Source organism: Geotrypetes seraphini, chromosome 3 (assembly GCF_902459505.1).
Source record: "Geotrypetes seraphini chromosome 3, aGeoSer1.1, whole genome shotgun sequence".
Lineage (NCBI taxonomy): Eukaryota > Metazoa > Chordata > Amphibia > Gymnophiona > Dermophiidae > Geotrypetes > Geotrypetes seraphini.
Window position 1 is genome coordinate 109,430,656 of NC_047086.1, and position 25,146 is coordinate 109,455,801.

Below are 25,146 nucleotides of genomic sequence, written 5' to 3' on the forward strand. Positions count from 1 at the left end.
AATTGCTGCAGGGGTTCCCAATTGTGAAGGAGGTCGATGCCTGGAATTACGGTGAAGTTATTTACTTGCCTCTAACCTGAGAATCCATGACGTTTGGAGGGAGAATCCACGTCTCAAGGGACAGTCCTTTGGTCCACCCATCTATCTATTGCAGGGATTCCCAATGGTGAAGATGGTCGTTATATGGGGTCAAGGTGATGCTATTTTATATTTAATTCTTATATCTGTATAATAAAGTGTTATTGTTTATGCTTTATATTGTCTGTGTGCTTTTCTGAGTGTCACTGATCATCCCACTTGGCAGAAATAAGTGGCGGAACAGTGCTGTACTTACATAGTACACTGTATACTTAAGTCATCTGTAGATCATTTTAACATTGTCGAGGAATTTTTGCAACTCTGCTGGGTTCTTAAACTGGTAAATAAAATTATTGGCTGGACCGTAGTTTATGCCAAGTCAAATTTTATGGACATCCAGTAGCATGGGTGATTTAGCTCAAACTATTGTAAGAATATTAAGCATTTCAGGCGATCTTAGGATTTTATCTATAAAAGGTTTTGGCTATAAGCTATTCTACAGCAGATGAACTTTCTCTGTCTCAAATACCTTAATGAACTAATTAAGCCATTTTGATATAGGAAAACATACGTATATTTGCCTTCATTAAGTTCAGGAAGACCAAGAATCTGCCCTGGATTGGTAGCTACTATTTGGGTTTTTGCCAGGTACTTGTGACCTGAATTGGCCACTGTGAAGACGGAATACTGGGCTAGATGGATTGGTCTGACCCAGTATGACTATTCTTATGTTCTTATAAGTTAAAACTTGTTAGCTGTGTCTTCAAAATCATTCTGCAATAAATCCAGTGTATGCAATTTTGGCCTGATTCTATAAATGGTGCTGCTACACAGCCAAATTACAGAACCCTTGTGATGCCTAACTAAAATTTGTGTGCAACTTAATTGATTTTTAATGTGTTAAATGGTGTGGTAATTGACACCAATAAAAGGCAATTTTTTAATTACTAATTTAGGTTGCATGCATATATCCATGTGGCGCCTAGTGACACCTAAGTCGAGATGCCCTCAGACACCTAACCTAAACTACAAATCTGTTCTGCTCTGAATGTATAATAACAAGCAGACTAAACATTTTAAGTGAACAATCGAAACATTGAAATAACCATGCCAGTCAGAAACATTTACGGAGCTCAAACATTCCTCCAATGTGATAAATCAATAGATTATTCTTCATACCCTTGAGATCTAGTTGACATCAAAATCTCAGTTTTGACTCAAACTTCTTGACTGAGACAGAAGGCTTGCGGAGTAAATAACTTGACAGTGTGGTATTCCAAAATGACACACCTATCTACTAGAAAAGATATTAGCCAGGTAAGAATCTAATCTCTTTTTTTTTTTTTTAGTGCAATAGGTGTGTCATTTGGACAGCAGGGATGTACAAAAGCAGTCCCAGAAATCATGGACAGGACCCTCTGCAGCTGCTCAACACTGAGGTCCCAAAGACAGTGTCCTTCTGTGTTTCCATGTCTACTCTGTAGAACTTGGAGAATATCTGTAGAGTGAACTGAGTCACTGCCCTATAAATCTCCCTGGGCAAGAATCGCCCAAGCATCCGCCCATGAAGAAGCTATGCTTCTTGTGGAATGCGTTTTCAAGGAGCCTGGAATTTGCTTACCACAGGCAATATATGCTGATGAGATGACCACTCATATCTATCTTGAAATGGTCATCTTAGATGCTGATCTACTATGTCAAGCCTGACTGGCGAGCATAAATAGATGGTCTGACATTGGAACTCAATGGTGACCTCTAGATAACATAGGAAGACTATCCTCACATCCATCTTTCTCAGAATCCGGTCCTTTTTCTTTTGACCCTGTGAACTAGAATGCTGGTAATCTTACCTTGACTGATATAAAAACGCCAAAACGACCTTTGGCAAAACGGAAGGAACATGTGCAAGGAAACTCCTGCCTCTGTGAAGGAAGGGCTCCTTGCATGACAGGGCTTGCAGCTCCGAGACTTGTCTCGCTGACCTAATGGCCACAAGAAAAATGGTCTTGACGGTAAGATCCAAAAGGGCACCTCTTGAATAGGCTCATACAGAGCCTGACTGAGGCCATTCAAAGCCATGTTAAGTTCCAAGATGGAAATGGTTGTTTTACCGGTGGTCTGAGCTTTATTGCCCCCTTTAGGAATCTGGTTATGTCTGGATGAGAAACCAGGGGAAGTTTCTGTCCATGGGCTCCGAAGCATGAGAGGCCCATCACTTCGGACCTGAGTGATGCCACTGCAAGGCCTTTGTTGAGACCTGCTTGAAGGAAAGCTAGAATGACTGCGATTGGAGCACTAAACGGCTCTACTCTCTGTTTCATGCAACAGTGAAGAAACGTCTCCCTTGCCTTAGCATAAGCGGAGACCATCATAAGCCTCTTTGCTCTGAGGAGAGTATCAATGACTACCTCCGAGTATCCTTTGCGCTCTAACACTGCGCGTTGAAGAGCCATGCCATAAGACCAAAGTGATCCAGATCTTCTATGACCACTGGGACCTAAGATAGATGGGGTTGCACCTGCAGTCAGATCCTGGTCCCTCTGAAGACACAATAGGTCTATGTACCATGGCCTGAATGGCTAATCCGGTGCTATGAGGACCATTCGTTCTTTGGCCATGGCTGGACTAGAGCATCCAGACTTTTGCTTCTGGGCTTGGATTGTTGACTGAAAAAAACGGTCTGCTTTCCTGTTCCTCGCTGTAGCCATCAGATTGAAAGTTGGACGATCCCATTGAAGAACAATGGACTGGAATGCTGCTGCAGATAAAGTTCATTCTCCCAGGTCCAAGGTCTGCCTACTGAGGTAATCGGTCTGGAAATTGTCCACTCCCGTAACATGCGCCACGGATATCGTCTGAAGATGTAGCTCTGCCTACCACAATAATAAGTGGGCTTCCAGGCTTAGCTGCACACTCCTGGTATCTCTTTGGTGAATGACATATACTAACACTAAGCATTGTCAGAGAAAACTCAGACTGCCTCTCCTAACAGACTTTTCTTCAGCTTCTGTAATGCCAGTTGAATAGCCTGAAACTCTAGTCTGTTGATGGACCATTTTCTCTGGAAAGCCGACCATCACCCCTGGACTGGGCGTCCACTGCAATTGCCTCCCTAGCTGAATAGGCTGGCATCCACTTTGAGAATCACTCACAAAGTTATTCTGAGCAGTATGCCACAAGGAACAACAACTGTGGAAAGAGCAACCAGCTCATACTGTAGCTGGATTCTGGAGTGCATTTGAATGTCATTTGAAGGGAATCCTTTTGTGGGGACCACCAAGACAGGAGTGCATTCTGGAGAGGACGTATGTGGGCCTTTGCCCAAGGAGCTATATCTATAGTGGCTGCCATGGAACCTAGAACTTGAAGAGAGTGTCACATGGATGGCGCTGGCTTGACTATCATGTCCATTGTCCAAGAGCAGAGCTTCTGTCTGCGTGTCTCTGGAAGATAGATCAGATCTTCTGCAATGTTGAATAGTACTCCCAGTTATTTCAGGGATTAGGACAGAATCAGTTGCCTCTTTCAAAAATTCACTATCCAGCCCAGGATCTATAAGACCTGGATCACTTGAGCCTTCAGGTGGGGAAGGCTTTGAAGATATGGATATGGAGGATATTCAAGACTTAATAGACACCAGAGCAAATGAACTAACGGAAGATGATCTCATTGACCTGACTGCTCCTGAAGGAGAGGCAATAGCAGATAATAAGGAGGAAGGAGGATTAGAAGAAGAAGTGCTAGAAGACAAGTTTACACTGGATAATATTGCAGAGGGCATACGCAAGTTCAACAGTGTGATTGACTTTTTCTATGACATCGACCCATCCATTAAAGATGAGGGAGTTAGCAGAAGCAGCGATTTCTACATACAAAAATATATACAAAGAGATGATGAAGTAGAACAGTGGTTACCAACCCTGTCCTGGAGGAACACCAGGCCAATTGGGTTTTCAGGCTAGCCCTAATGAATATGCATGAAGCAAATTTTCATGCCTATCACTTCCATCATATGCAAATCTCTCTCATGCATATTCATTAGGGCTAGCCTGAAAACCCGATTGGCCTGGTGTTCCTCCAGGACAGGGTTGGGAATCACTGAAGTAGAAGACCCAGACAGAAATCACAATGTATTTCCCAAGGATACCTAGAGTCAGTGTCTCTCCATCCACTGCCTCGCAATCCACCTGTTCCAACCAAAATATAAAATAGAGCAGGAAAAAAAATTATTTACAATGTCCAATGTGACATGGACAAGAGGACATGGACTGAAGCTAAGGGGGGACAAGTCCAGGACAAATATCAGAAAGTTCTGCTTCACGCAACGAGTAGTGGACACCTGGAATGCTCTCCCAGAGGAGGTTATTGCGGAATCCACCGTTAGGGGGTGGGCCATTAGTGTGGGCAGACTAGATGGGCCGTGGCCCTTTTCTGCCGTCATGTTCTATGTTTCTATGCTCTAGGATTTAAAAGCAAACTAGATACACATCTCCTTACGAGAGGCATAGAGAGATATAGGTAACTAAAATTACGCCAGGTATACACCTGGCTAGCCTCCGCATGTGCGGATCGCCGGACTTGATGGACCAAAGGTCTGATCCGGAGATGGCAGTTCTTATGTTCTTATGAGGAGGCATCCCCTTGTCTTCCTCCTACTGAAGACCCACTTCCACTGCATGAGGAGGCCCCTGGTGTTCACTTATCCTTTGTCTCCTCCTCCTGCAATACTTGTATAGGATGATGAGGATGAAGACACTGCCTGAGTATTGTTTAGTTCTGTGCTGTATACAGTACAGTACAATACAATACAGGTATTCCAGAACTGAACTTTCAATACTTTATTAAACTTGCAGTATTGAACTATGCCCTGAGAATATGACTGTACAGTACACTACATTGTATTGAACTTTTTGTTTGCACTGAGAATATGACTGTACAGGTATTGTTGTATAATAAAAATTTGAGAGAATTTCAATAGTAGTAATAGTGGCTTATTTCAAAAACCATGAATAACAGTAGAAAAGTTATTTGCGGTTTCAATAATAAAAACGAAGGCTTTTTCTAAAAACCGCGAATAACATTAAAAAAGTTAGTCACAGTTTTTCCATATTTGTGCCTATGGTCTGCTGGCATCCACTGCGAATACGGAGGGAGAAGTGTATTGCATGCTCACAAGCACTCCTATGTGTGAATGATTTAAATGCCAAAGCTAACTTCTAGAAACACTTGTGGGGGTTTAAATATGGACCCTTATTCTTACATTTCCTTTAAATTACATTTCCTTACCTTTATCTATTGTGTCTTATTTAGTTAATAAACACAGAAATATAGGATAAAAAACTCAAAAATATCTCCTAATACATTTCATAAAATATCAAAAGGAATACCATATTCTAACACTCCAAATAAATTGTAAACTAATTATCAAAAACAAAAGAATTAAAAATGTGAATTATTAATATTCAGTTGTAATGTGTCTCTTGTTAAAACCTGAAAGCAAGCAACTTCTGTGTCCATCACTGCACTATATATATATAACTGAAAAGATTTTTATATAACGATATAGATGCAAAACTGAGAATAGTAGACTTATCTTACAAATTTTTGAGTGAATATAATTCATTTGAATGCACATTAAGAGCTCCTTTTACTAAAGTGTGCTCATGGATTTAACACACTCTAAATGCTAAGAAGCCCATAGGAATAAAATGGGTTTCTTAGCATTTAGCACACCTTAGTAAAAGGAGTCTTAAGTACCTATTATCCCAGGACAAGCAGGCAGCATATTTTCTACATGTGGGTGACGTCACTGACAGAGCCCCCTAGTGGACGTTTTCGCAAACAGACTTGCTCAAAGACCTTCAGGCTTGCGAATGGCCCATGCATGCGCGCATGCCCCTCCCACCCTGCCTAGGGCATGCATCTCCTCAGCGTGTCCTCAGTTCTATGTTTTCCGCGGAGCCACAAGCACTGCTCCCTTGCTTCGTGCGATATCGTTGTCCCTCTAGCATCGCAGCTTGTTTGGTTAGTTCCTGTTGAGTCGCTGTGCTCACGTCTTTTATTTCATTTATTTTCATTTTTTCCAGTTCGTATAATTTTGACCGGTTTCCGGTCTTTCTCTAGCCGCATGGCCTCGCGGGGCCGCAGCCATATTGTTTTCTTATGTCCCGGCCTCGTTCCAACTTTAAAAACTGTACTAAGTGCAACGGGGTTATCTCCATCACCGATCCTCATCGTTGGTGTGTGGAGTGCTTGGGTATTGAGCACCGCGCTGAGTCGTGTCCCCATTGTGCGACTTTGCAACTGTGGGCTCTTCGTCGCAGGGTGGCCAAGATTCTTCAACTCTTTGACCCCATGGATCCTGCGGGACAGGCCTCGAGCTCGGCCTCGGCGCCCTCGTTGGGTGCCTCGGCCTCGAAGTCCTCGGCCTCGAAGTCCCCGTCGGCCTCGAAGGCTCCAACCTCGGCACCTCCTGCTACTCCGGCCTTGGGTAAGTCTCCTGTTTCCTCCTCAGGTGTGCCGGCAAAAAAGCCTATCTCGGAGTCTCATGTCAGCGCCGCCTCCTCGGTGTCTTCGAGACATCACTCTAAGCGTGCCTCCTCACGTAGGCAATACTCTTCCTCAAGGTCGCAACCCGAAGGAGCGCACTGCTGCACCTCCGACTTACCTACCTATGGTCTTGGTGTCTATGTTCGAGGACATGCTTAAGGCTATTATTACCACACAGCTTTCCTCGGTGGTGAGCCAATTAGTCCCGACTTCGACGCCTTTGACTTCGGACTCGACCCAGTCGTGGTCTGACCGTCCCCTTGTCTCTCGAGGCCTCACCTGTAAGACTCGTCAGGTTCCCTCGAGTGATTCTTCGTCCCCCAAGACGCCGGTGATCTTTTGGGGGTCCAGGCCAGGGGCCCGTTTTTCCCCCGCTACTGCGGTGAGGCTTGCCTCTTCTAAAAAACCCCGGTCTTCCCTGCCCTGTAGGGGCAGGCCTCCGACCTCGAGGCCACCCAGAAACACGTCCTCGAGTTGGACTCGAGTGTATGTTCCCGGTCGAGGCGATTGCCAGCCTCTAAGAGGCCTGCTTCGAAGCCAGTTGGGGAATTCTCCTTTACCCCTTCTTCTCCGGGGCTTTGCTAGCGGATCCCTCGGACCCCGGGATCTTCCCCGGTCCATCAGGCATGGGGCCATTTCTCGATGCCCCCTAGACGCCTTAGTCGAACCTCTTCGGTCTCCCGTTCATGGGACTCTTGAGGCCCCGGCTTACTATTCCAGGGAGGTTTCTCCCTCTTTCTCAGCCGCACCCAGGTCCCGGTCGGAATCTCCCCCGGAAGATGAATCTTTTTCTTGGACCTCCTCCTTTTCTCGTTTCATCTTTGACATGGGCAGAGCTTTGAACTTGGATCTTCAGTCCGACTCCCGCTTTACCCAGGAATACCTGGCGGAAATGGGAGTTGACCGTCCGCCTCGTGAGGCGCTTCACCTTCCTTGGCATCAGGTTCTCTGGCAGACATTTTTCCGGAACCTGGAAACACCATATGCGGTCATGGCTATTCCCTCCAAGTTGGAGTCCCGTTACCAAACAATCCCTGTGAAAGGGTTTGAAAGTGCTCAGCTTTCCCACCAATCCTTGGTGGTTGAGCCTTCCTTGAAGAAGTCTAACTCCTCAAAGGTTTATATTGCCGTCCCTCCGGGCAGGGAGAGCCGTACGATGGACAAATTTGGTCACTGCCTTTATCAGAATTCGATGATGGTGAACCGTGTCCTTAACTACAATTTTATCTTCACGTCCTACCTCCGGTTCTGTGTGGATGTTCTCCATTCGTTCCGAGAGGTTGTGCCAGATCCTTGGCGTCTGGAGTTTCGCCTCCTTGAAGAGACCCTCTCCCAGCTCTGCCTGTACATGTTTCAGGCCTCTTACGACACCTTCGAGTTGTCCTCGAGAGTTACAGCCTTTGCAATCGCCATGCGTCACCTCACTTGGCTCCGGATTGTGGATATGGATCCGAATCTACAGGATCATCTTGCCAATTTCCCGTGTGTGGGTCATGAGCTCTTCGATGATTCCATCGAGGTCGCCATGAAGCGCCTCTCGGACCACGAGCGGTCCTTCGCCTCTCTAGTGAAACCTAAACCGAAGGTTCCTCCGGTTCAACCTTATAAAATTCCTCTCCGGAGGTATCCATAAAAGTCCACCCCTGCCTTCTCTCGGGCTCCTTTGAAACAGCCGCAGCAGCAACATCAGGCCGCCGGCCCTGGCTAAGCCTGGGCCATCTTTTTGACAATCCCAGTACGAGCCTTGGGGCTCCCTTCCTCATGAGGCCTTCCCCTTTCCCCATCAGGGGTCACCTCCATCATTTCTATTCCCAGTGGCAGAGTCTTACCATCGACAGTTGGGTGCTGTCTATCATCCGGGACGGATACTCCCTTCACTTCAGTCAAGTGCCCCCGGACATGCCTCTAAGAGAGCTTCCTGCTGCTCAGTCTCAGCTGCCTCTCCTTCTTCAGGAGACTCAAGCCCTTCTTCGCCTCCGGGTGGTTGAGGAGGTTCCACCGGACCAGAGGAACACTGGTTTTTATTCCCGCTACTTTCTGGTACCCAAGAAGACGGGAGATCTATGCCCGATCCTGGACCTCCATGCTCTGAACAAGTTTCTGGTCAGGGAACGGTTCAGAATGCTCACCCTTCCTATGTTGTACCCCTCCTAGACGAGGGGGACTGGCTGTGCTCGCTAGACCTCAAAGAGGCGTACACGTACACTCCTATACACTCGGCCTCTCGCCGGTATTTGAGATTCCGGGTGGGGGATCTCCATCTCCAGTATCGTGTTCTTCCCTTCGGACTGGCAGCCTCGCCGAGGGTCTTCACGAAGTGTCTCGTGGTGGTAGCTGCAGCCCTGCGTCTCTGTGGCCTGCAGGTGTTTCCCTACCTCAACGACTGGCTGATCAAAGCGTCGTCTCACCATGAAGTCCTGCGAGCGACGACTCAAAAAATCTTGCTCCTTCAGAGCCTCGGCTTCGAGGTGAACTTTCCCAAGTCCTACCTCTGCCAGTCCCAGTCTCTCGAGTTCATCGGAGCGGTCCTGGACACGGTTCATCTCCGCTCCTTCTTGCCTCGGCCTCGTCAGGAGGCCCCTGTCCGTTTGTGTCAGAGGGTGACCCATCTGTCCTCGGTTCCGCTTGGCTCATGATGGTCCTCCTAGGTCACATGGCCTCCACGGTTCATGTGACACCTTTTGCCAGACTTCACCTCCGTATTCCTCAATGGACTCTGGCGTCCCAATGGAACCAGGATCGGGATCCTGTCTCTCGACTCATTGTCGTAACTCCTTTGTTGGAGTAGTCTCTCCGTTGGTGGATGCTCTCCTCCAATCTTTCCAGAGGTTTTCTATTCCATGCTCCTCCTCTGCAAAAGGTCCTTACAACGGACTTGTCGGCCTACGCTTAGGGGACCCATCTGGACGGCCTTTGCACTCAGGGTCTCTGGTCCAGTGCTGACAGACTTTGTCATGTCAATCTGCTGGAACTTCGAGCGATCTTCCTCGCCCTGAAAGCTTTTTGTCACCTGCTTCACGACCGAGTGGTGCTAGTCCGCAAGGACAACCAGGTCGCCATGCATTATATCAACAAACAGGGGGGTACGGGATCCCTGTCCCTGTGCCAGGAGGTGCTATGGCTCTGGGATTGGGCCATCCACCACAACATATTCTTTCGTGCGGTCTACATTCAGGGTGAGCAGAATTGTTTGGCGGACAAGTTAAGTCATCTTCTGCAGCCTCACGAGTGTTCTCTCCACTCCGTAATCCTGTGTCAGGTGTTTGCTCGTTGGGGGACTCCGGATGTCGATCTGTTCACGTCCCTCCTCAATCACAAGTTACCCCGCTTCTGCTCCAGGGTTTACATCCCTCTCAGGATCGAAGCAGATGCCTTCCTTCCGGATTGGACGAACGAGTACCTGTATGCGCTCCCTCCGCTCCCTCTGATCCTGAAGACTCATCAGGCTCAAGTCTTCGCATGCCACCATGATTCCGCTAGCTCCTCGGTGGCCCTGACAACCTTGGTTCTCCCTTCTGTTGCAACTCAGTTCCAGGGAGCCTCTTCCTCTGCCTATTTTTCCTTCTCTGCTTACACAAAGTCAGGGTTCTCTGCTTCATCCCTACTTCCAGTCTCTGCACTTAACAGCTTGGTTCCTTGAGACTTAATGTCCTCGTTCCAGTTCTCCCAGCCTGTGCTGGATGTCCTGGAGACGTCTCGGAAGGAGTCCACTCGCTAATGTTACCATCAGAAGTGGACCCGCTTTTCTTCCTGGTGTGCTACTCGACAGCTGGAGCCTCTGTCCGCCTCCTTATCTGCTGTCCTGGATTATCTGTTGCACTTGTCTGGTGCTGGCCTCAAGTCCTCTTCGGTTCGAGTCCACCTCAGTGCTATCGCAGCTTTTCATCAGCCGATTAACGGGAAGCCTATCTCGGTTCATCCTGTGGTTTCCCGCTTCATGAAAGGCCTTTTCCACATTCATCCGCCCCTTAAACCTCCTCCAGTGGTCTGGGATCTTAACGTGGTCCTTGCTCAATTGATGAAACCCCCCTTTGAGCCGCTTGTGTGGGCTCACTTGAAGTTTCTTACTTGGAAAGTGGTGTTTCTTATTGCTCTCACTTCTGCCCGTCGGGTCAGTGAGCTTCAGGCCTTGGTTGTGGACCTACCTTTCACTGTCTTCCATCACGATAAGGTGGTCCTCCGTACCCATCCTAAGTTCTTGCCTAAGGTTGGGTCTGAGTTTCACATCAACCAACCCATTATTCTTCCTGTGTTTTTTCGAAGCCCCATTCTCACCCTGGAGAGATGGCTCTGCATTCTCTTGATTGTAAGCATGCACTGGCCTTCTACTTGAAGTGCACCACTCATCATTCTGTTCCCCTCTCTTTCGATCCTAATCGCATGGGTCGCTCTGTTTCTAAGCGGACCATTTCTAACTGGTTGGCCGCTTGTATCTCCTTCTGTTAGGCTCAGGCTGGTCTCTCCCTGCCGGGTCGAGTCACAGGCCACAAGGTCCGACCGATGGCGGCATCTGTTGCTTTCCTCCGCTCGACTCCCATCGAGGAAATCTGTAAGGCTGCCACTTGGTCCTCGGTTTATACGTTCACCTTGCATTACTGTCTGGATGCTTTCTCCAGGCGTGGTGGCCATTTTGGCCAATCTGTTTTGCAAAATCTTTTCTCCTAACTTGCCAACTCTCCCTCCATCCCTTTTTAGTTAGCTTGGAGGTCTCCCACATGTAGAGAATATGCTGCCTGCTTGTCCTGGGATAAAGCACAGTTACTTACCATAACAGGTAAGGACAGCAGGCAGATATTCTCGCACCCACCCATCTCCCCGTGGTTGGCTTCTTTGCTTGCTATCTGAACTGAGGACACACTGAGGAGACGCATGCCCTAGGCAGGGCGGGAGGGGCACGTGCGCGGGCCAATCGCAAGCCTGAAGGTCTTCGAGCAAGTCTGCTTGCGAAAACGTCCGCTAGGGGGCTCCATCGGTGACGTCACCCACATGTAGAGAATATCTGCCTGCTGTCCCTGGATAACACCTGTTACAGTAAGTAACTGTGCTAATTAGGCCCTCTTTTACGAAGTCACAATAAAGGTTTTTACTGTGGCCTGGGGTGCTAAATGCTCAAATGCTGCTCTGATGCATTTAGAACCCCTGACTGGTAAAAACCTCTATTGCGGCTTAGTAAAAGAGGGAGTTAATATTTTAAATATTTGTCATTATAAAATATTAAGTGCATTTTAGCTCTACAAATCTAATTACAGTGAATTTTCCAAAGTAAACATTTACCTGAAATCTAATGTAGACAAAAGGTGGATCTGAGAAAGAAGGATAATCTAGAGACAGTGTCTTCTTGGTTTGCACGGAATCAGTGATTTCAGGAAGGCTCTGCTCCTGCTGTCCTCCTGCAATCCTGCTGAACGTTGTCACCCAATTACTGGACGTTCGGTATATTTCTTGGTTGACCAGCAAGTTGTTGTTATTACATACATTTGACATTTCACTCAACACATCCAACTGGTCCCCTGTTTGAATTTTTGGTTCTTCATCTGTTTCCATATTGAATGGCAAACTTTTTTCACCAAGTGTTTTTGAATCTGATGTTAGATTTTGTTCATAGTCAATGGCCTTTTCTTCTTTTATAGTTTGTTCTCTGCCAGATGGAAGGTCAGTACAATCTGTTTTCGAGGGCTCTTGCTTCATGGCCTGATCATCTCTGGAGAAATTTTCAAAATGTACTTTGTGTGCAATTGTTCTCATACAGGCATTCTGGCACCTACTAGAAGCCGACGAATCTTCTTCACATATTACCTCTTTTACCACCAAACGGACAATATATTTGTCTGAGCAGGAGGATGGGGGAAATGCAGAATCACAGTACTTCTGCGTTCCAACCAAAATAAGCAACGTTTTGTTTGTAAGGAAACATAAGCCCTTAGGCCTCTCTTTCTTTTCTAGATGAATTTTCTGAATGGGCATGCTAGATGAGAATAAGGAATAAACTAAAATAGTTGAATAGGTGTTAGATGCTACTGCAACAATATGAGCTGTAGGATCAAATGCAAGTATGTCGGGGACTAGAATTCCTGGAATGCTAATTTTTCTAGTGGAAGTTACTTTTTGTTCAAGAGTCACCAGAATCACATGCGATGAATCCTGGCCGCTACCTGTTAGTAAATCCTTACGTATTAGATGAAAAAGTGTATTTGAGTCAGATTTCTCAGAATTAGCAAGAATATGGGTTAGGTCCACAGGGCCTGGTGAATCTTTCACTCCATTAACGTTCCTAGATTCTTCTTCCCCTGTTGCCCTTAAAATCTCTTCTTTCACGAGTAGATTAGGTTGCGCAGAATTAGATTCAGGACCATCTGGGATATCAAATGCATTGCTTGCATTTAAGCTACAGATCTTATACAATGGGAGCTCAGTAGCTATAGCAACTTGAGAGCCCCCAGTTGATTCAATAGCACAGACATAGCTGCCTACATCAAATATGGGACAAAAGGAACAAGGATTAAGAGTTTTCTGGGCCTTATCCCATATGTATGAATGAAGAGCACTGCCTGCAGCAACTACAAGGCGATTACCTTTAGTCCAACAAGCACAATGGATAAAACTACTACATTTAACATCTGCTTTTATGCTGGAGTTGTCATACCGAACATTGTAGAAAACAGAGGCATTCCGTTTAGTCAACACTGCTAACACATCATTCTTTGGATGCCAAACACAGCCCTGGGGAAGCACTGGAAATGGTTCACTTATTTCACAAGTCTGAGACACCATGAGCTTAATATTTTCTAAAATATTATAATACAGATGCCAAACAGTGACATGTTTTTTATGCTGGATCGCAAGTAAGCTTGGAGCATCTGCAGAGCCAGCAGGACCCCAGTAAAGCCCATGAACATGTTCAAACTGTCCGATAACAGTTGAGTCACCAAATTTTGGGTGTTCATTATGAAGGTGCAAAGCCGTTAGCATAACTTGTCTCCCATCTGTCCAAGCTAAGCCATGCACAGGGTGGATAGCTTGGAACAAGGAATTCAGACCAGTTCTTAGAAGTTTTGCTTTGCCCAGTTCCATTTTTTCTTATATACGGCATCTGTAATAAATAAGAGAAAACCAAATTCTTAACATATTTTTAGAATAACTTTAAAAAAAACCAACTATATATTTATTTATTTATTTATTTTAAAAATTAATATTCTGCCCATCAACTATATATATTTTGGGGAGTGCTAAAAGCATATAAATATTGAGATTATAAGCAGTTAGTTTAATTTGTGAATAGGGCACTTACCATGGCTCTTTCATGCAAGAATAGGTATCCTGGCTAAATTGTAACTCAGGTTACTATTTGGCTTGCCTATATCTCCGCCCTTTCTCCCGCCACCACAAATTAACCTTATAAAGGATGCCACAGGCTTGATTAAAGAGAATTTCTAAGCATCCATAGATAAGATGCCTATAGGCCAAGGCTGTGGAGTTGGAGTCAAGAGCTGGTAAAAATGTACTGACTCAGACTCCAGTTTCAAAATCAGAATCAACTTACATAGATATCATATTAAACACTGCTTTGATTAAATCTATTTTGAAACAACCTTCCTTCAATCCATCCTTAGCTTCCAGCTAAAGATTGGTATCACAATTATGCTTTTTATATAAAGAAAAAGACAGAAAAGATTGTCTTCAATCAACTTTGATTTTTTAGATCATTCAAATATATTGCATCCTAGACAATCTGGATTCAGGAACGGTTTTAGTACAGAAACAGTAATAACATCAATGGTTAATGAGCTACATTCACACCTGAATAAGGGCTACATTATTTTAGCGGTTTCTTTAGATCTTAGTGCAGCTTTTGACCTGGATGTCCATTCTCTGTTGATAAATCATCTACAACACTGTTCAACCGCCGGTCCGCAGACTGGTGTCGGTCCGCAAAAAAATCTTGCTTGTCCGTGAAGGATTCGGGTCCCCGCCGCAACGAAAGGTGCCGGCGTCAGCTGACTTGCAACTTCCTGTTGCCGTCGCTGTGCCGGGACTCCTGCCGCATATGCTTCCTGCCTTTGTCTCTGCACCTCCAGACCAGCAGCGACAGCTCTGTGTGCTTTTAACTTCGGCACAGAGCTGCCCCTAAGCAGTAGTTTAGCCGCAGTTTCATGAGACAGCCTCGGGGTCTTTGCTAGGCCAGCCCGCTTCGATGATGCGATGTGGGCCGGCCTACCAAAGGCCCCGAGGCTGCTTCATGAAACCGCGGCTAAACTACTGCTTAGGGGCAGCTCTGTGCCGAAGTTAAAAGCACACAGAACTGCTGCTAGCCTAAAGACTCTTGGGCCCGCTGAAGGAGGGCAAAGAGAAGCTGTCCTGAAGGTCTCTCTTCCTATCACCTTTGTAGGTCCCTTTTTTCCCCTTTTTTTTTCTTCAAACGGCGACGAGCCCCGGCATCAACGTCACTGTTCCTTCCAAGCGGTTCTGCTCGGCCAAAGCTTCCCCTCTGACATGAGCCACCCTCAGGGGAAAGAAAGTGACCCGCAAAGGTGAGGGGAATAATTTTATTTCTATCTTGTGATTAGAATATCAGATTTGAAATATGTACCTTGCTAGAGCTGATGTTAGACATAACTGGGGAGTGCAAAGCCCAGGCAGTGCTTCTTTAGCTTCCAGCTGGCTTAGGGCTCTCTCTGACCAGGGGGCAGTTGCCCTAGTTGCACTCCCCTAACACCATTCCTGCCATGTGTGACTGGTATTCTGTTACATGATTTTGTGTAGCATTCTGTAATAATTTGGCTTATTTAGTTTTCTTGATAGTAGAGGGGATATATGTGAAGAGGAGGGGAGACAGGGGTTTTGTTGATCTTTGCCCTGTATTATTTGTATTTATAAAATGACAATTGTATAGAATATTGTTTCTTTTTATACTTTAATAAAATATGTTCAATATAAAATCATAACTATTTGAGGCTTGTGCAGATGGGATCAGATGGTTTGTGGAACCGAGCTCATGGGGACGGGGCGGCGATGGTTTTTAAAAAAAATTTCAGTCTTAGTAGTTTGCCGGTCCACGAAATAATTATTTTATTTCCGCCGGTCCATAGGTGTAAAAAGGTTGAAGTACACTGATCTACAAGACATTGGTATAACTGGACAAGTGTTGAGCTGATTTAAGCCTTTTCTTAAGACTTTTCCGAGTAGACAGAACGGGTAAACAATCAACCTTATACCAGTTGAAGCATGGAGTGTCACAAGGCTCAATATTATCTCCATCCCTTTTTAATATTTTTCTTAGTTCCTTATCACTTTTGATCCAACAGTGTGGGATTAGTTTTCATTTTTATGCTGACGACATCTTACTTTTATATTCAACTTTATGTAAGATTAAGAACTCTCAGATTGGTTTACAACTAATAAATTAGTTTTGAATGCTTCAAAGACTATTGTGTGCTGTTTTTATGTTACTTATTTCCTCCATCTGCTTTTGTTTCTTTATGGGATATTCAAATTCAACCAGTAAAATGTTTCAACTTGGGCATTCTATTATACAGCATGCATCAACAGTAGTTAAAACAAGCATCCATGTTCTTAGATGCATTCAGTCGATTAGGTAACAATTCATCGATAGTTGTTCTTTTTTCAAGATTAGATTACTGTAATGTTATTTTTCAGGTCTGCCACAATATCAAATCAAATGTTTGCAATTTGTTCACAATACAGCAGCTTGGATTCTTTTTAAAGCAAACAAATGTGATCACGTTTCCATCTTTTGTTTAAATTGCATTTGTTACCAATTCACTTTTGTTTTCAATTTAAATTATTTACTTTGACACACCAGGCAGTATTCAAAAAAATCTCCTTATTTGGCAGATCTGATAACTATTATTTCATCTAGTTTTCCAACCCATTCTGTCTATGAACAGAAATTAAATATTCCACCGCGTACCAGGGCGCATTTGGAAGCAACAAGAAATTCTGCTTTCTTTTTTCAATCACCTCTTTCATGGAATTCCCTTCCACCACAACTACAAAAAGAAGTTTCAGTAAAGAAATGTAAAGCCTTGTTAAAAACACATTTCTTTCTTATTTAAAGATTAATCTCTTTTCTTATTGAAACCAGAGGATTTGAAGATCTAACTTTTGTACATTTGTCTTCTTGGTTGATTGTTTCTTCCATTCAAATTTCAGTATTTTAAGTTAACCAGTGGTTCCCAACCCTGTCCTGGAGGACCACCAGGCCAATCAAGTTTTCAAGCTAGCCCTAATGAATATGCATGAGAGAGATTTGCATATAATGGAAGTGACAGGCATGCAAATCTGTTCCATGCATATTTACTAGGGCTAGCCTGAAAACCCAATTGGCCTGGTGGTCCTCCAAGACAGGGTTGGAAACCACTGATGTAAACCACCTTGACCTGCTTTGGCAGAATAAAGACAAGTAAAAATAAACATAAATAAACATATGCAGAGAACTGGCACCCCTAGGATTGACAAATCAAATTGAACATACCTTGGTGAAACATGGTTATATTTTTCCAATTGTTAACTGTTTGTTTAAAAATCTATAATAAAGATTTTTTTAAAACCTATGCATTTCCAGGACATTAATCAGTTTATATGACCTTAATAAGCAAAAAACTCACGAGGGTTGTGCGAAATACAAGTGTCTGATGCATTGGTTCCCAAACCTGGTCCTAGAGCAGCGGTCTCAAACTCAAACCCTTTGCAGGGCCACTTTTTGGATTTGTAGGTACTTGGAGGGCCGCAGAAAAAATCATTAATGTCTTATTAAAGAAATGACAACTTTGCATGAGGTAAAACTTGTTATAGTTTATAAATCTTTCCTTAATTGCTTCTGATAATTTTAGCTATACACAGCTGAAAGCAGTGCAACATGCAGAAAGTGAAGTTTACATAGTTTTTCACTTTCTGCATGTTGCACTGCTTTCAGCTTATATCTGAAATTATCAGAAGCAATTAAACTTTAAGAGTTTTACCTCATGCAAAATTGTGATTTAGATTCTAAAGTATCGACTGCAAGAGACAAGATTTTGGTGTAGTCCTCTAGGCCAGTGTTTTCCAACCCTGTTCTGGAGGACCACCATCCATTCGGGTTTTTGGGATAACCCTAATGAATATGCATGAGAGAGATTTGCATATAATGGAGGTGACAGGCATGCAAATCTGCTCCATGCATATTCATTAGGGCTATCTTGAAAAACTGACTGGCTAGTGGTCCTCTAGGACAGGGTTGGAAACCACTGCTCTAGGCTTTTTTGTAGAGGGGAAACTTTTTTGTGCCTGGAAAACTTGGGCCTTAAGTGTCCGGTGGTCCACCTTTAGCTCTCACCTCCTCCAGCATCGGACACAACCGCCATCTTACATCAAGCAGTCACTGCCAGGAGCGGTGCCTCCAATGGTTACCCTACGTTCTGGAACATTGCCCGCCTCACTGCTGTAACCTGACGCAAGCGCTTTCCTGCGTCTGTATGCGATTGTCCTCTCCACTCCACCTCAGAATCGCGTACAGATGCAGGAAAGAACTTGCATGAGTTTTCAGCAGTGAGGTGTGCAACATTCCAGAACAATGGTAATATACCGAGGGCCTCAAAATAGTACCTGGCGGGCCGCATGTGGCCCCCGGGCCGCCAGTTTGAGACCACTGTCCTAGAGGCACCCCAGCTAGTCAGGTTTTCAGGATAGCCACAATGAACATTTCTGAGAGAGATTTGCATGCAATAGAGAAAATGCATGCATCTCATGAATATTCATTGTAGATAATCTTGAAAACCAGATTAGCTGGAGTGACTCTAGGACCAGGTTTGGAATTCACTGGTCTGGTCCGATGTGATGTGATGCCATATACTGTAATGGAATATATGACAAGGCTGTATTCCCACCAATGCAAAAAGAACAAATACCAAGCTGAACCGAAGAAAATAAAACATTCTTACCTGTTCACTTGAAGAAAAGATGTTTGATCGTAAGTCATGATTTTACTGAGGCCATCCTGCAAGTGTCATTATCACATCACAATATCCACAGCAGTTCCCTAAATATCAGACAAACATAGGTAGTAAATATTTACAGAAACACTTTAATGACTATTCGTACACAAGTTAAGTCTCTCAGGCCACCGGGAGATTGGACTGGAGCTGAGCAGAAAGAGACATTAGAAAATTTTCACAGTCTAAGAGGCTGAGCAAAATCATCTCATAGTACACAGACAGGTTACTAGGGATGAGCTACTGTTTCCGATGAAATGGCATTCACTGATAATAATGTGCTCTCTTCCTAAAGACTGCAATATGTGAAAGAGAGCACACTGTTTCCCAATAGTTTCAAGTTTCAAGTTTATTAGGATTTTATATACCGCCTATCAAGGTTATCTAAGCGGTTTTTACAATCAGGTACTCAAGCATTTTCCCTCTCTGTCCCGGCGGGCTCACAATCTATCTAACGTACCTGGGGCTATGGAGGATTACGTGACTTGCCCAGGGTCACAAGGAGCAGCGGCGGGGTTTGAACCCACAACCGCAGGGTGCTGAGGCTGTAGATCCAACCACTGCGCCACACACTCCTCCACAGGAGGAGCACATATACTGGGGTCTGTATGAAGGTTCACATATGTTCACACTAATTGGGATATACGCATGCTTGACAATGCTTATTTTGGACCCCCCCCAAAAAAAAAAAACAACAAAACAACCACACAAACATTTTTTGTCTGCCCATCCCTAATACTTACATATTTCCTGAAGTTATAAATGGGACTTTCATTATTGCAAACCACAGCTTGAAATATGCCAGAGACCTGAGCCTCTGGAAGTGTATCTCAAGGTACCAAAATGGCCCAGCTTGCTCCAGTAAGTCTTCCCAAGAGACAAGAAGCAAGGATGAGCCACCACCAAGAAGACTTCACTTTAGCAGTAGAAATGCCCACTATGCACGCTCGGGGGGGGGGGGGGGGGCTTTTGAATGGTGTGCTTTTTACTAGCTGTGAGATTTTGACTAAGTGTCCCAATAAAGTTTATTGACTCTGAGGTCATGATCCCGGAAGTATAAATCCGAGTGCCATTCTGGGCCGTGTGTGGACGGAGCAGGAGAGAATGTGATTTCCCTGATGCAACCATAGATCGGCGAAATAAGAGCCTTGTTGGTAATATCCAGTTCCTTTTCTTCTTCCAGCGTGTGAAGTGCTATAGCAGGAAAATCTACTCGCTGTGGTTGATGACATTGATGAAGATAAGTGAACTGCATTTTAGTTCTTTTTCTTAGCTCCCTGTGCACAGTGGTGGCTTTGATCCTGTTTTTGAAAAATTACATTTTGAAAAGTGTGGAGTTTTTTGCCTATGATACAGAGCAGGACTGGCTTACAAACTCATTGGGTTGCCGCTCGTACAGTATTGATAAGTTGAGGCTTTTTCTCCACTTATTTTAAATGGTTTTTCATGGGGTATCTCCACCATTAGGCTAATAACATTTTTTTGTTATTGAATTTAAATGTCTCTATCATATCTCCCCTCTCCTGCCTTTCCTCCAAAGTATACATATTGAGATCGTTAAGTCTGTCCCCATATGCCCTATGATGAAGACCACATACCATTTTAGTAGCCTTCCTCTGGACTGACTCCATCCTTTTTATATCTATTTGAAGGTTTGGCCTCCAGAATTGTACACAATATTCTAAATGAGGTCTCACCAAAATCTTATACAGGGGCATCAATATCTTCTTTTTCCTATTAGCCATACCTCTCCCTATACAACCTAGCATCCTTCTAGCTTTCGCCATCACCTTTTCAAACTGTTTGGCCACCTTAAGATCATCACATACAATCACACCCAAGTCCTACTCTTCTGTCGTGCACATAAGCTCTTCACTCCCTAATCTGTACTGTTTCATTGGGCTTTTGCAGTCCAAATGCATGGCCTTGCAGTCCTTAGTATTAAATCTTAACTGCCAAATTTCAGACCATTCTTCCAGATTCACCAGGTCTTTCTTCATGTTATTCACACCATCCAGCATGTCTACTCTATTGCAGATTTTTGTATCATCTGCAAAGAGGTAAATCTTAGACAACCCTTCAGCAATATCGTTTATAAAAATGTTAACAAGAACAGGCCCAAGAACAGAACCTTGAGGCACACAACTGGTAACATCCCTTTCCTCAGAGCAATCTCCATTGATCACTACCCTCTGTCACCTTCCACTCAACCAGTTCTTGACCCAGCCCGTCGCTTTGGAACCCATCCTGAGGGCACTCAGTTTATTTATTAGATGTCTATGTAGAATACTGTCAAAGGCTTTGCTAAAATCTAAATACACCACATCTAGCGTACATTCTCTATCCAATTCTCTGGTCATCCAGTCAAAGAAATTGATCAGATTTGTCTGACAAGACCTACCTCTAGTGAATCCATGTTGCCTCCGGTCCTGTAATCCACAGGATTCCAGAAACTTGACCATTCTCTGTTTTAAAAGTGTTTCCATTAATTTGCTTACCATAGAAGTCAAATTTATTGGCCTGTAATTCCCTACTTCTTCCTTACTTCCACTTTTGTGGAGAGGGACCACATCCGCCCTTTGCCAGTCCTCCGGTACCACTCCTGACTCTAGAGCAGGGGTAGGGAACTCCGGTCCTCGAGAGCTGTATTCCAGTCGGGTTTTCAGGATTTCCCCAATGAATATGCATGAGAAATATTTGCATGCACTGCTTTCAATGCATATTCATTGGGGAAATCCTGAAAACCCGACTGGAATACGGCTCTCGAGGACCGGAGTTCCCTACCCCTGCTCTAGAGACTCGTTGAAAAGGTCAGTCAGCGGAGCTAGCTGTGTGTTCTTTACAGTCTTTCTATATGTAACACATACTGTATACTTCTCTCATCAGTCCCTCTCCCCAGATTTTCAGTCATTTCTCTCTCCCCTGGTCTGTCCTCTCCCTCCCCACTGTCATAAAAAAAAGTCTACTGTGTATATGTCTACTAAGAAATTTGTTATACTTTTAATATGATGTACATTACTTTGGATTGTTGCTAAAGTGATTGATATATAAAATGAAATTTAATTTTTAGCTAGTGAAATATAAGGGGCCCTTTTACTAAGATGTGCTAAAGATTAGCAAACTTTAAATGCTAAGACACTCATATGAATAAGTATCTTAGTATTTGCAACACGCTGTTTGTACATTTTAGTTTAAAAGGATCTCTAAGAGAATATTTGCACATTCTCCCTAGCTCAGGGGTGTCAAACTCAATCACATAAGGGGCCAAAATCTGAAAAAAAGGTTAAGTCGCAGGCCAAATTTTTAATTAAGATACTTAGGGGTTCTTTTATTAAGATACGCTAACCGATTTAGCATGTGCTAAATGCGCACCTTAATAAAAGGACTCCTAAGCGACTAATGCTTAGTCTTAGTAAATGTATAGGGTTATGACGTCTCCAACCACACGCTAGCTCTGTGGTGTAAACAAAATAAATAAATACTTTTCCTCTTTCTGTTATGTCCTAGTTCAGTGGTTCCCAACCCTGTCCTGGAGGAACACCAGGCCAATTGGGTTTTCAGGCTAGCCCTAATGAATATGCATGAAGCAAATTTGCATGCCTATCACTTCCATCATATGCAAATCTCTCTCATGCATATTCATTAGGGCTAGCCTGAAAACCCGATTGGCCTGGTGTTCCTCCAGGACAGGGTTGGGAATCACTGTCCTAGTTCACACTCGCTGTCTAACACCAGCTTTGGCAGGACACACATTTCAAATCTGACATATTGTAATCACAAAACAGAAAATAAAATTATTTTTTCTACCTTTTGTTGGTCCCAGGCTCTGGTTGTCTTCAGATAACTCCCTTGCCAGGTTCTCCTACCCAGTTGTAATTTTCTTTTTTCTCCATGCTAACCATCCATCTTCCATCTCTGTCCTCCCCTTCCATTTCCCTTCCCTCTCCTGGAGGTCTGGCATCTTTTCTTTTTTTCATCTCCATCCCCGCAATTGCAGCGATGGACCCCACCATCTCTCCTTTTCTCAACTATCCTTTCATCCAGCATCTCTCCCTCCTTCCCCACCACCCCAGGGTTCATCATCTCTCCCATTCTCTTTCCAACTACCATTCTATCCAGTATCTCTATCCCCCCTTCACACCATCCCTTGTATCCAACCTCTCTCCCTTTCTGTTCCTTCCCTCCCTCCATCTCATTGTCCACCATCTCTCTCCCTCTCCTCTGTTTTATTTCTTCCTCATCTCTTCCCCTCCTCTCAGTCCGACATATGCACGCTTGGACCCCTCCTTCTCTCCCTCCGGGTACTTCTCCACCAAGGCCTGCCCCCCTCCCCCCCCTGTCCTGAAGGCCTGCATGTTTTCCCCCTTCTTCCCATTCTCACCTTCAGATTGGGCCCACAATTCCTACCTTCCCTTCATCCCGGCTTCCTGGTCTCCTCTTCAAAGCAGCCTGCTGAGGATCGCTGGCCAGCTGTAGCGAACCTCGCAAGCCGCCGACCTTGGTAGCACATTCCCGTCCCTCCTCTGATGAATGGGATCGCGTCAGAGGGAATGTGCTACTGAGGTCAACAGCGGCCTGCGAGGTTCGCTACAGCCAGCCGGCGATCCTCAGCAGGCTGCTTTGAAGAGGAGACCAGGCGAAGGCAGACACTTGTGAAGACCAGTGGCAACGTTTCTATCTGGCGGGCCAGATTAAAGTTAAAAAAAAAAAGTAAATGTCTGGCGGGCCCAACTTTTAATACACTGCGGGCCAGAGTTTGACATGTCTGCCCTAGCTAAAGGAACAGAGAGGGATTTAAGAATATTTTCCTTTACCTATCTACTACAAAAATCATTCTCTGCAAAATAGTGCAAGATAGCAGGCAGAAAAAAAATTACCATAATTCAACCCCTGCTCCCCCCCCCTCCAGGCCTATTGGAGACATGGTAAAAAAAAAAGTGTGTGTATGGGGGGGGGGGGAGGGGCCTTGTTTATTAGTGTCCAAAATTTCCCAACTCAGGCTCCAGCTTCCTTTCAGGGTGCTGCTCTATTTTGGAGTATACTTTGAGTCCCACATCACAATAAACAGGGGGGGGGAGGGGCCTTGTTTATTAGTGTCCAAAATTTCCCAACTCAGGCTCCAGCTTCCTTTCAGGGTGCTGCTCTATTTTGGAGTATACTTTGAGTCCCACATCACAATAAACAAACAGTTTACTGATTAAACCATTTCCAATGGTAAATTAATGAAAATAGAGACATACATTTAGCACAGTAAATATAAGGGTCAATTTTTCACGCATAAATCAGAAGGCACTACGGCTACACCAACTAAGCAAAACTTTATTATTCTGCCCATGTTGGGACCACTCAGTAGACAGGAATATAGGGAATGTTTAATAATTAACTACTGGCAAGGATAGATGAATCCTTTCACAACCCTCTTTAGCTCCTAGTCTAGTGCAGGGAATGCTTCGGGTTTCAAACTGGGCTGTCCTGCCTCAATTAAGTGCCGAGACTCGTGCTTCGCTAAGTTTAATGCTGCTTAAGTAAAGCTCTGCGGTCTGTCTCGCCCCTTACCTTTGCAGGATTCATTCTTTCAGTCCATGCCCGGGACAAGGTATAGGGCGCCCTCTTTCATTTTGTGGGTTACAGGGGCTGTTCTAAGCCGCTAACTAAATCTAGTGCAAAATAAAAATGCAACTGTTTTCAAACCGAGTCACCAAGGTAGATAAATTCGTCCACATAAACCTCCAGACCCAAGACAGGCAGCCAGACTTCTCTTTCCCTGCTCTTGCGCCCGCCTCCCCCTGCAGCCTATTGGCCGGCTACGTCAGATCAGCGGCCCAACAGGAGGAAGAGCGAACTCCTGCAGCCTATTAGTTGGCTGTGTGTGATTGATAGGCAAGGGGGGGAGGGAGCTACTACCGGTCTGAAAACAGAAGTGATGTAAGTGCAACTTTTGTTTGTATGACGTCAGAGGTATTTCAGTATACTTTAGCACTTTCAGATCTTGAAACCCTAGCTGTTGGAAAGGACTTCTGAAAGGCTAAAGCAACCTTTTTTGGCCATTTATAGCGTGCATAGCATATTAAACATTTCTCTTGTGGGGGGGTTCTCTTTCACATTTAAAGGATTCCTGAAAAGCTTCCTATTCAAAGACATGTTCGAATCACAGAAGTTCCATATCTTTGCTTCCATTCTCCAACTTCTTTGAACTTCCTTATGTATGCTTTTTTAGTAGTTTTATAATTTTACCCCACTCCTTATGTTTCTTACCTTTTGTGTTCACTTTCCTTTGCTTATTGGAGTTTCCCCCACTTTCTACGTTACTGTCTACGTTTCATATATGTTCATTTAATTCCTTATTTTAATTATTATTGTACATCGCTTAGAAGTTTTTGATAAGCGATTAATCAAACTTTTGATAAACTTGAAACTTAAACCCACATATAAGTTCCAGGGTTAGCATATGGCCCAGAAAAAGGAGGAATGATTGAAATATCAGGGTTTTACTTCCATTACTTTCAATGGAAGTAAAACCTGGATGTCTCAA

General features: G+C 44.4%; 1 protein-coding gene across 2 annotated transcripts in view; it reads right to left on the minus strand.

Annotated features, from left to right (window-relative positions):
- Nucleotides 1-24,449, minus strand: part of WDCP (WD repeat and coiled coil containing) — a 44,745-nt gene extending 20,296 nt beyond the window's left edge. Inside the window, exons 1-3 of one of the 2 annotated variants that reach the window (XM_033938884.1) lie at nt 24,171-24,449; nt 18,564-18,661; nt 11,902-13,717 (exon numbers count right to left, since the gene is read on the minus strand). In XM_033938884.1, the coding sequence (XP_033794775.1) occupies nt 11,902-13,698 (1,797 nt within the window). In that variant the 5' untranslated portion in view covers nt 13,699-13,717; nt 18,564-18,661; nt 24,171-24,449. Of the gene's footprint in view, nt 1-11,901; nt 13,718-18,563; nt 18,662-22,421; nt 22,590-24,170 lie in introns of those variants that run through there. The other variant, XM_033938885.1, reaches the window with a different exon arrangement.
- Nucleotides 24,450-25,146: the final 697 nt, after the last annotated feature.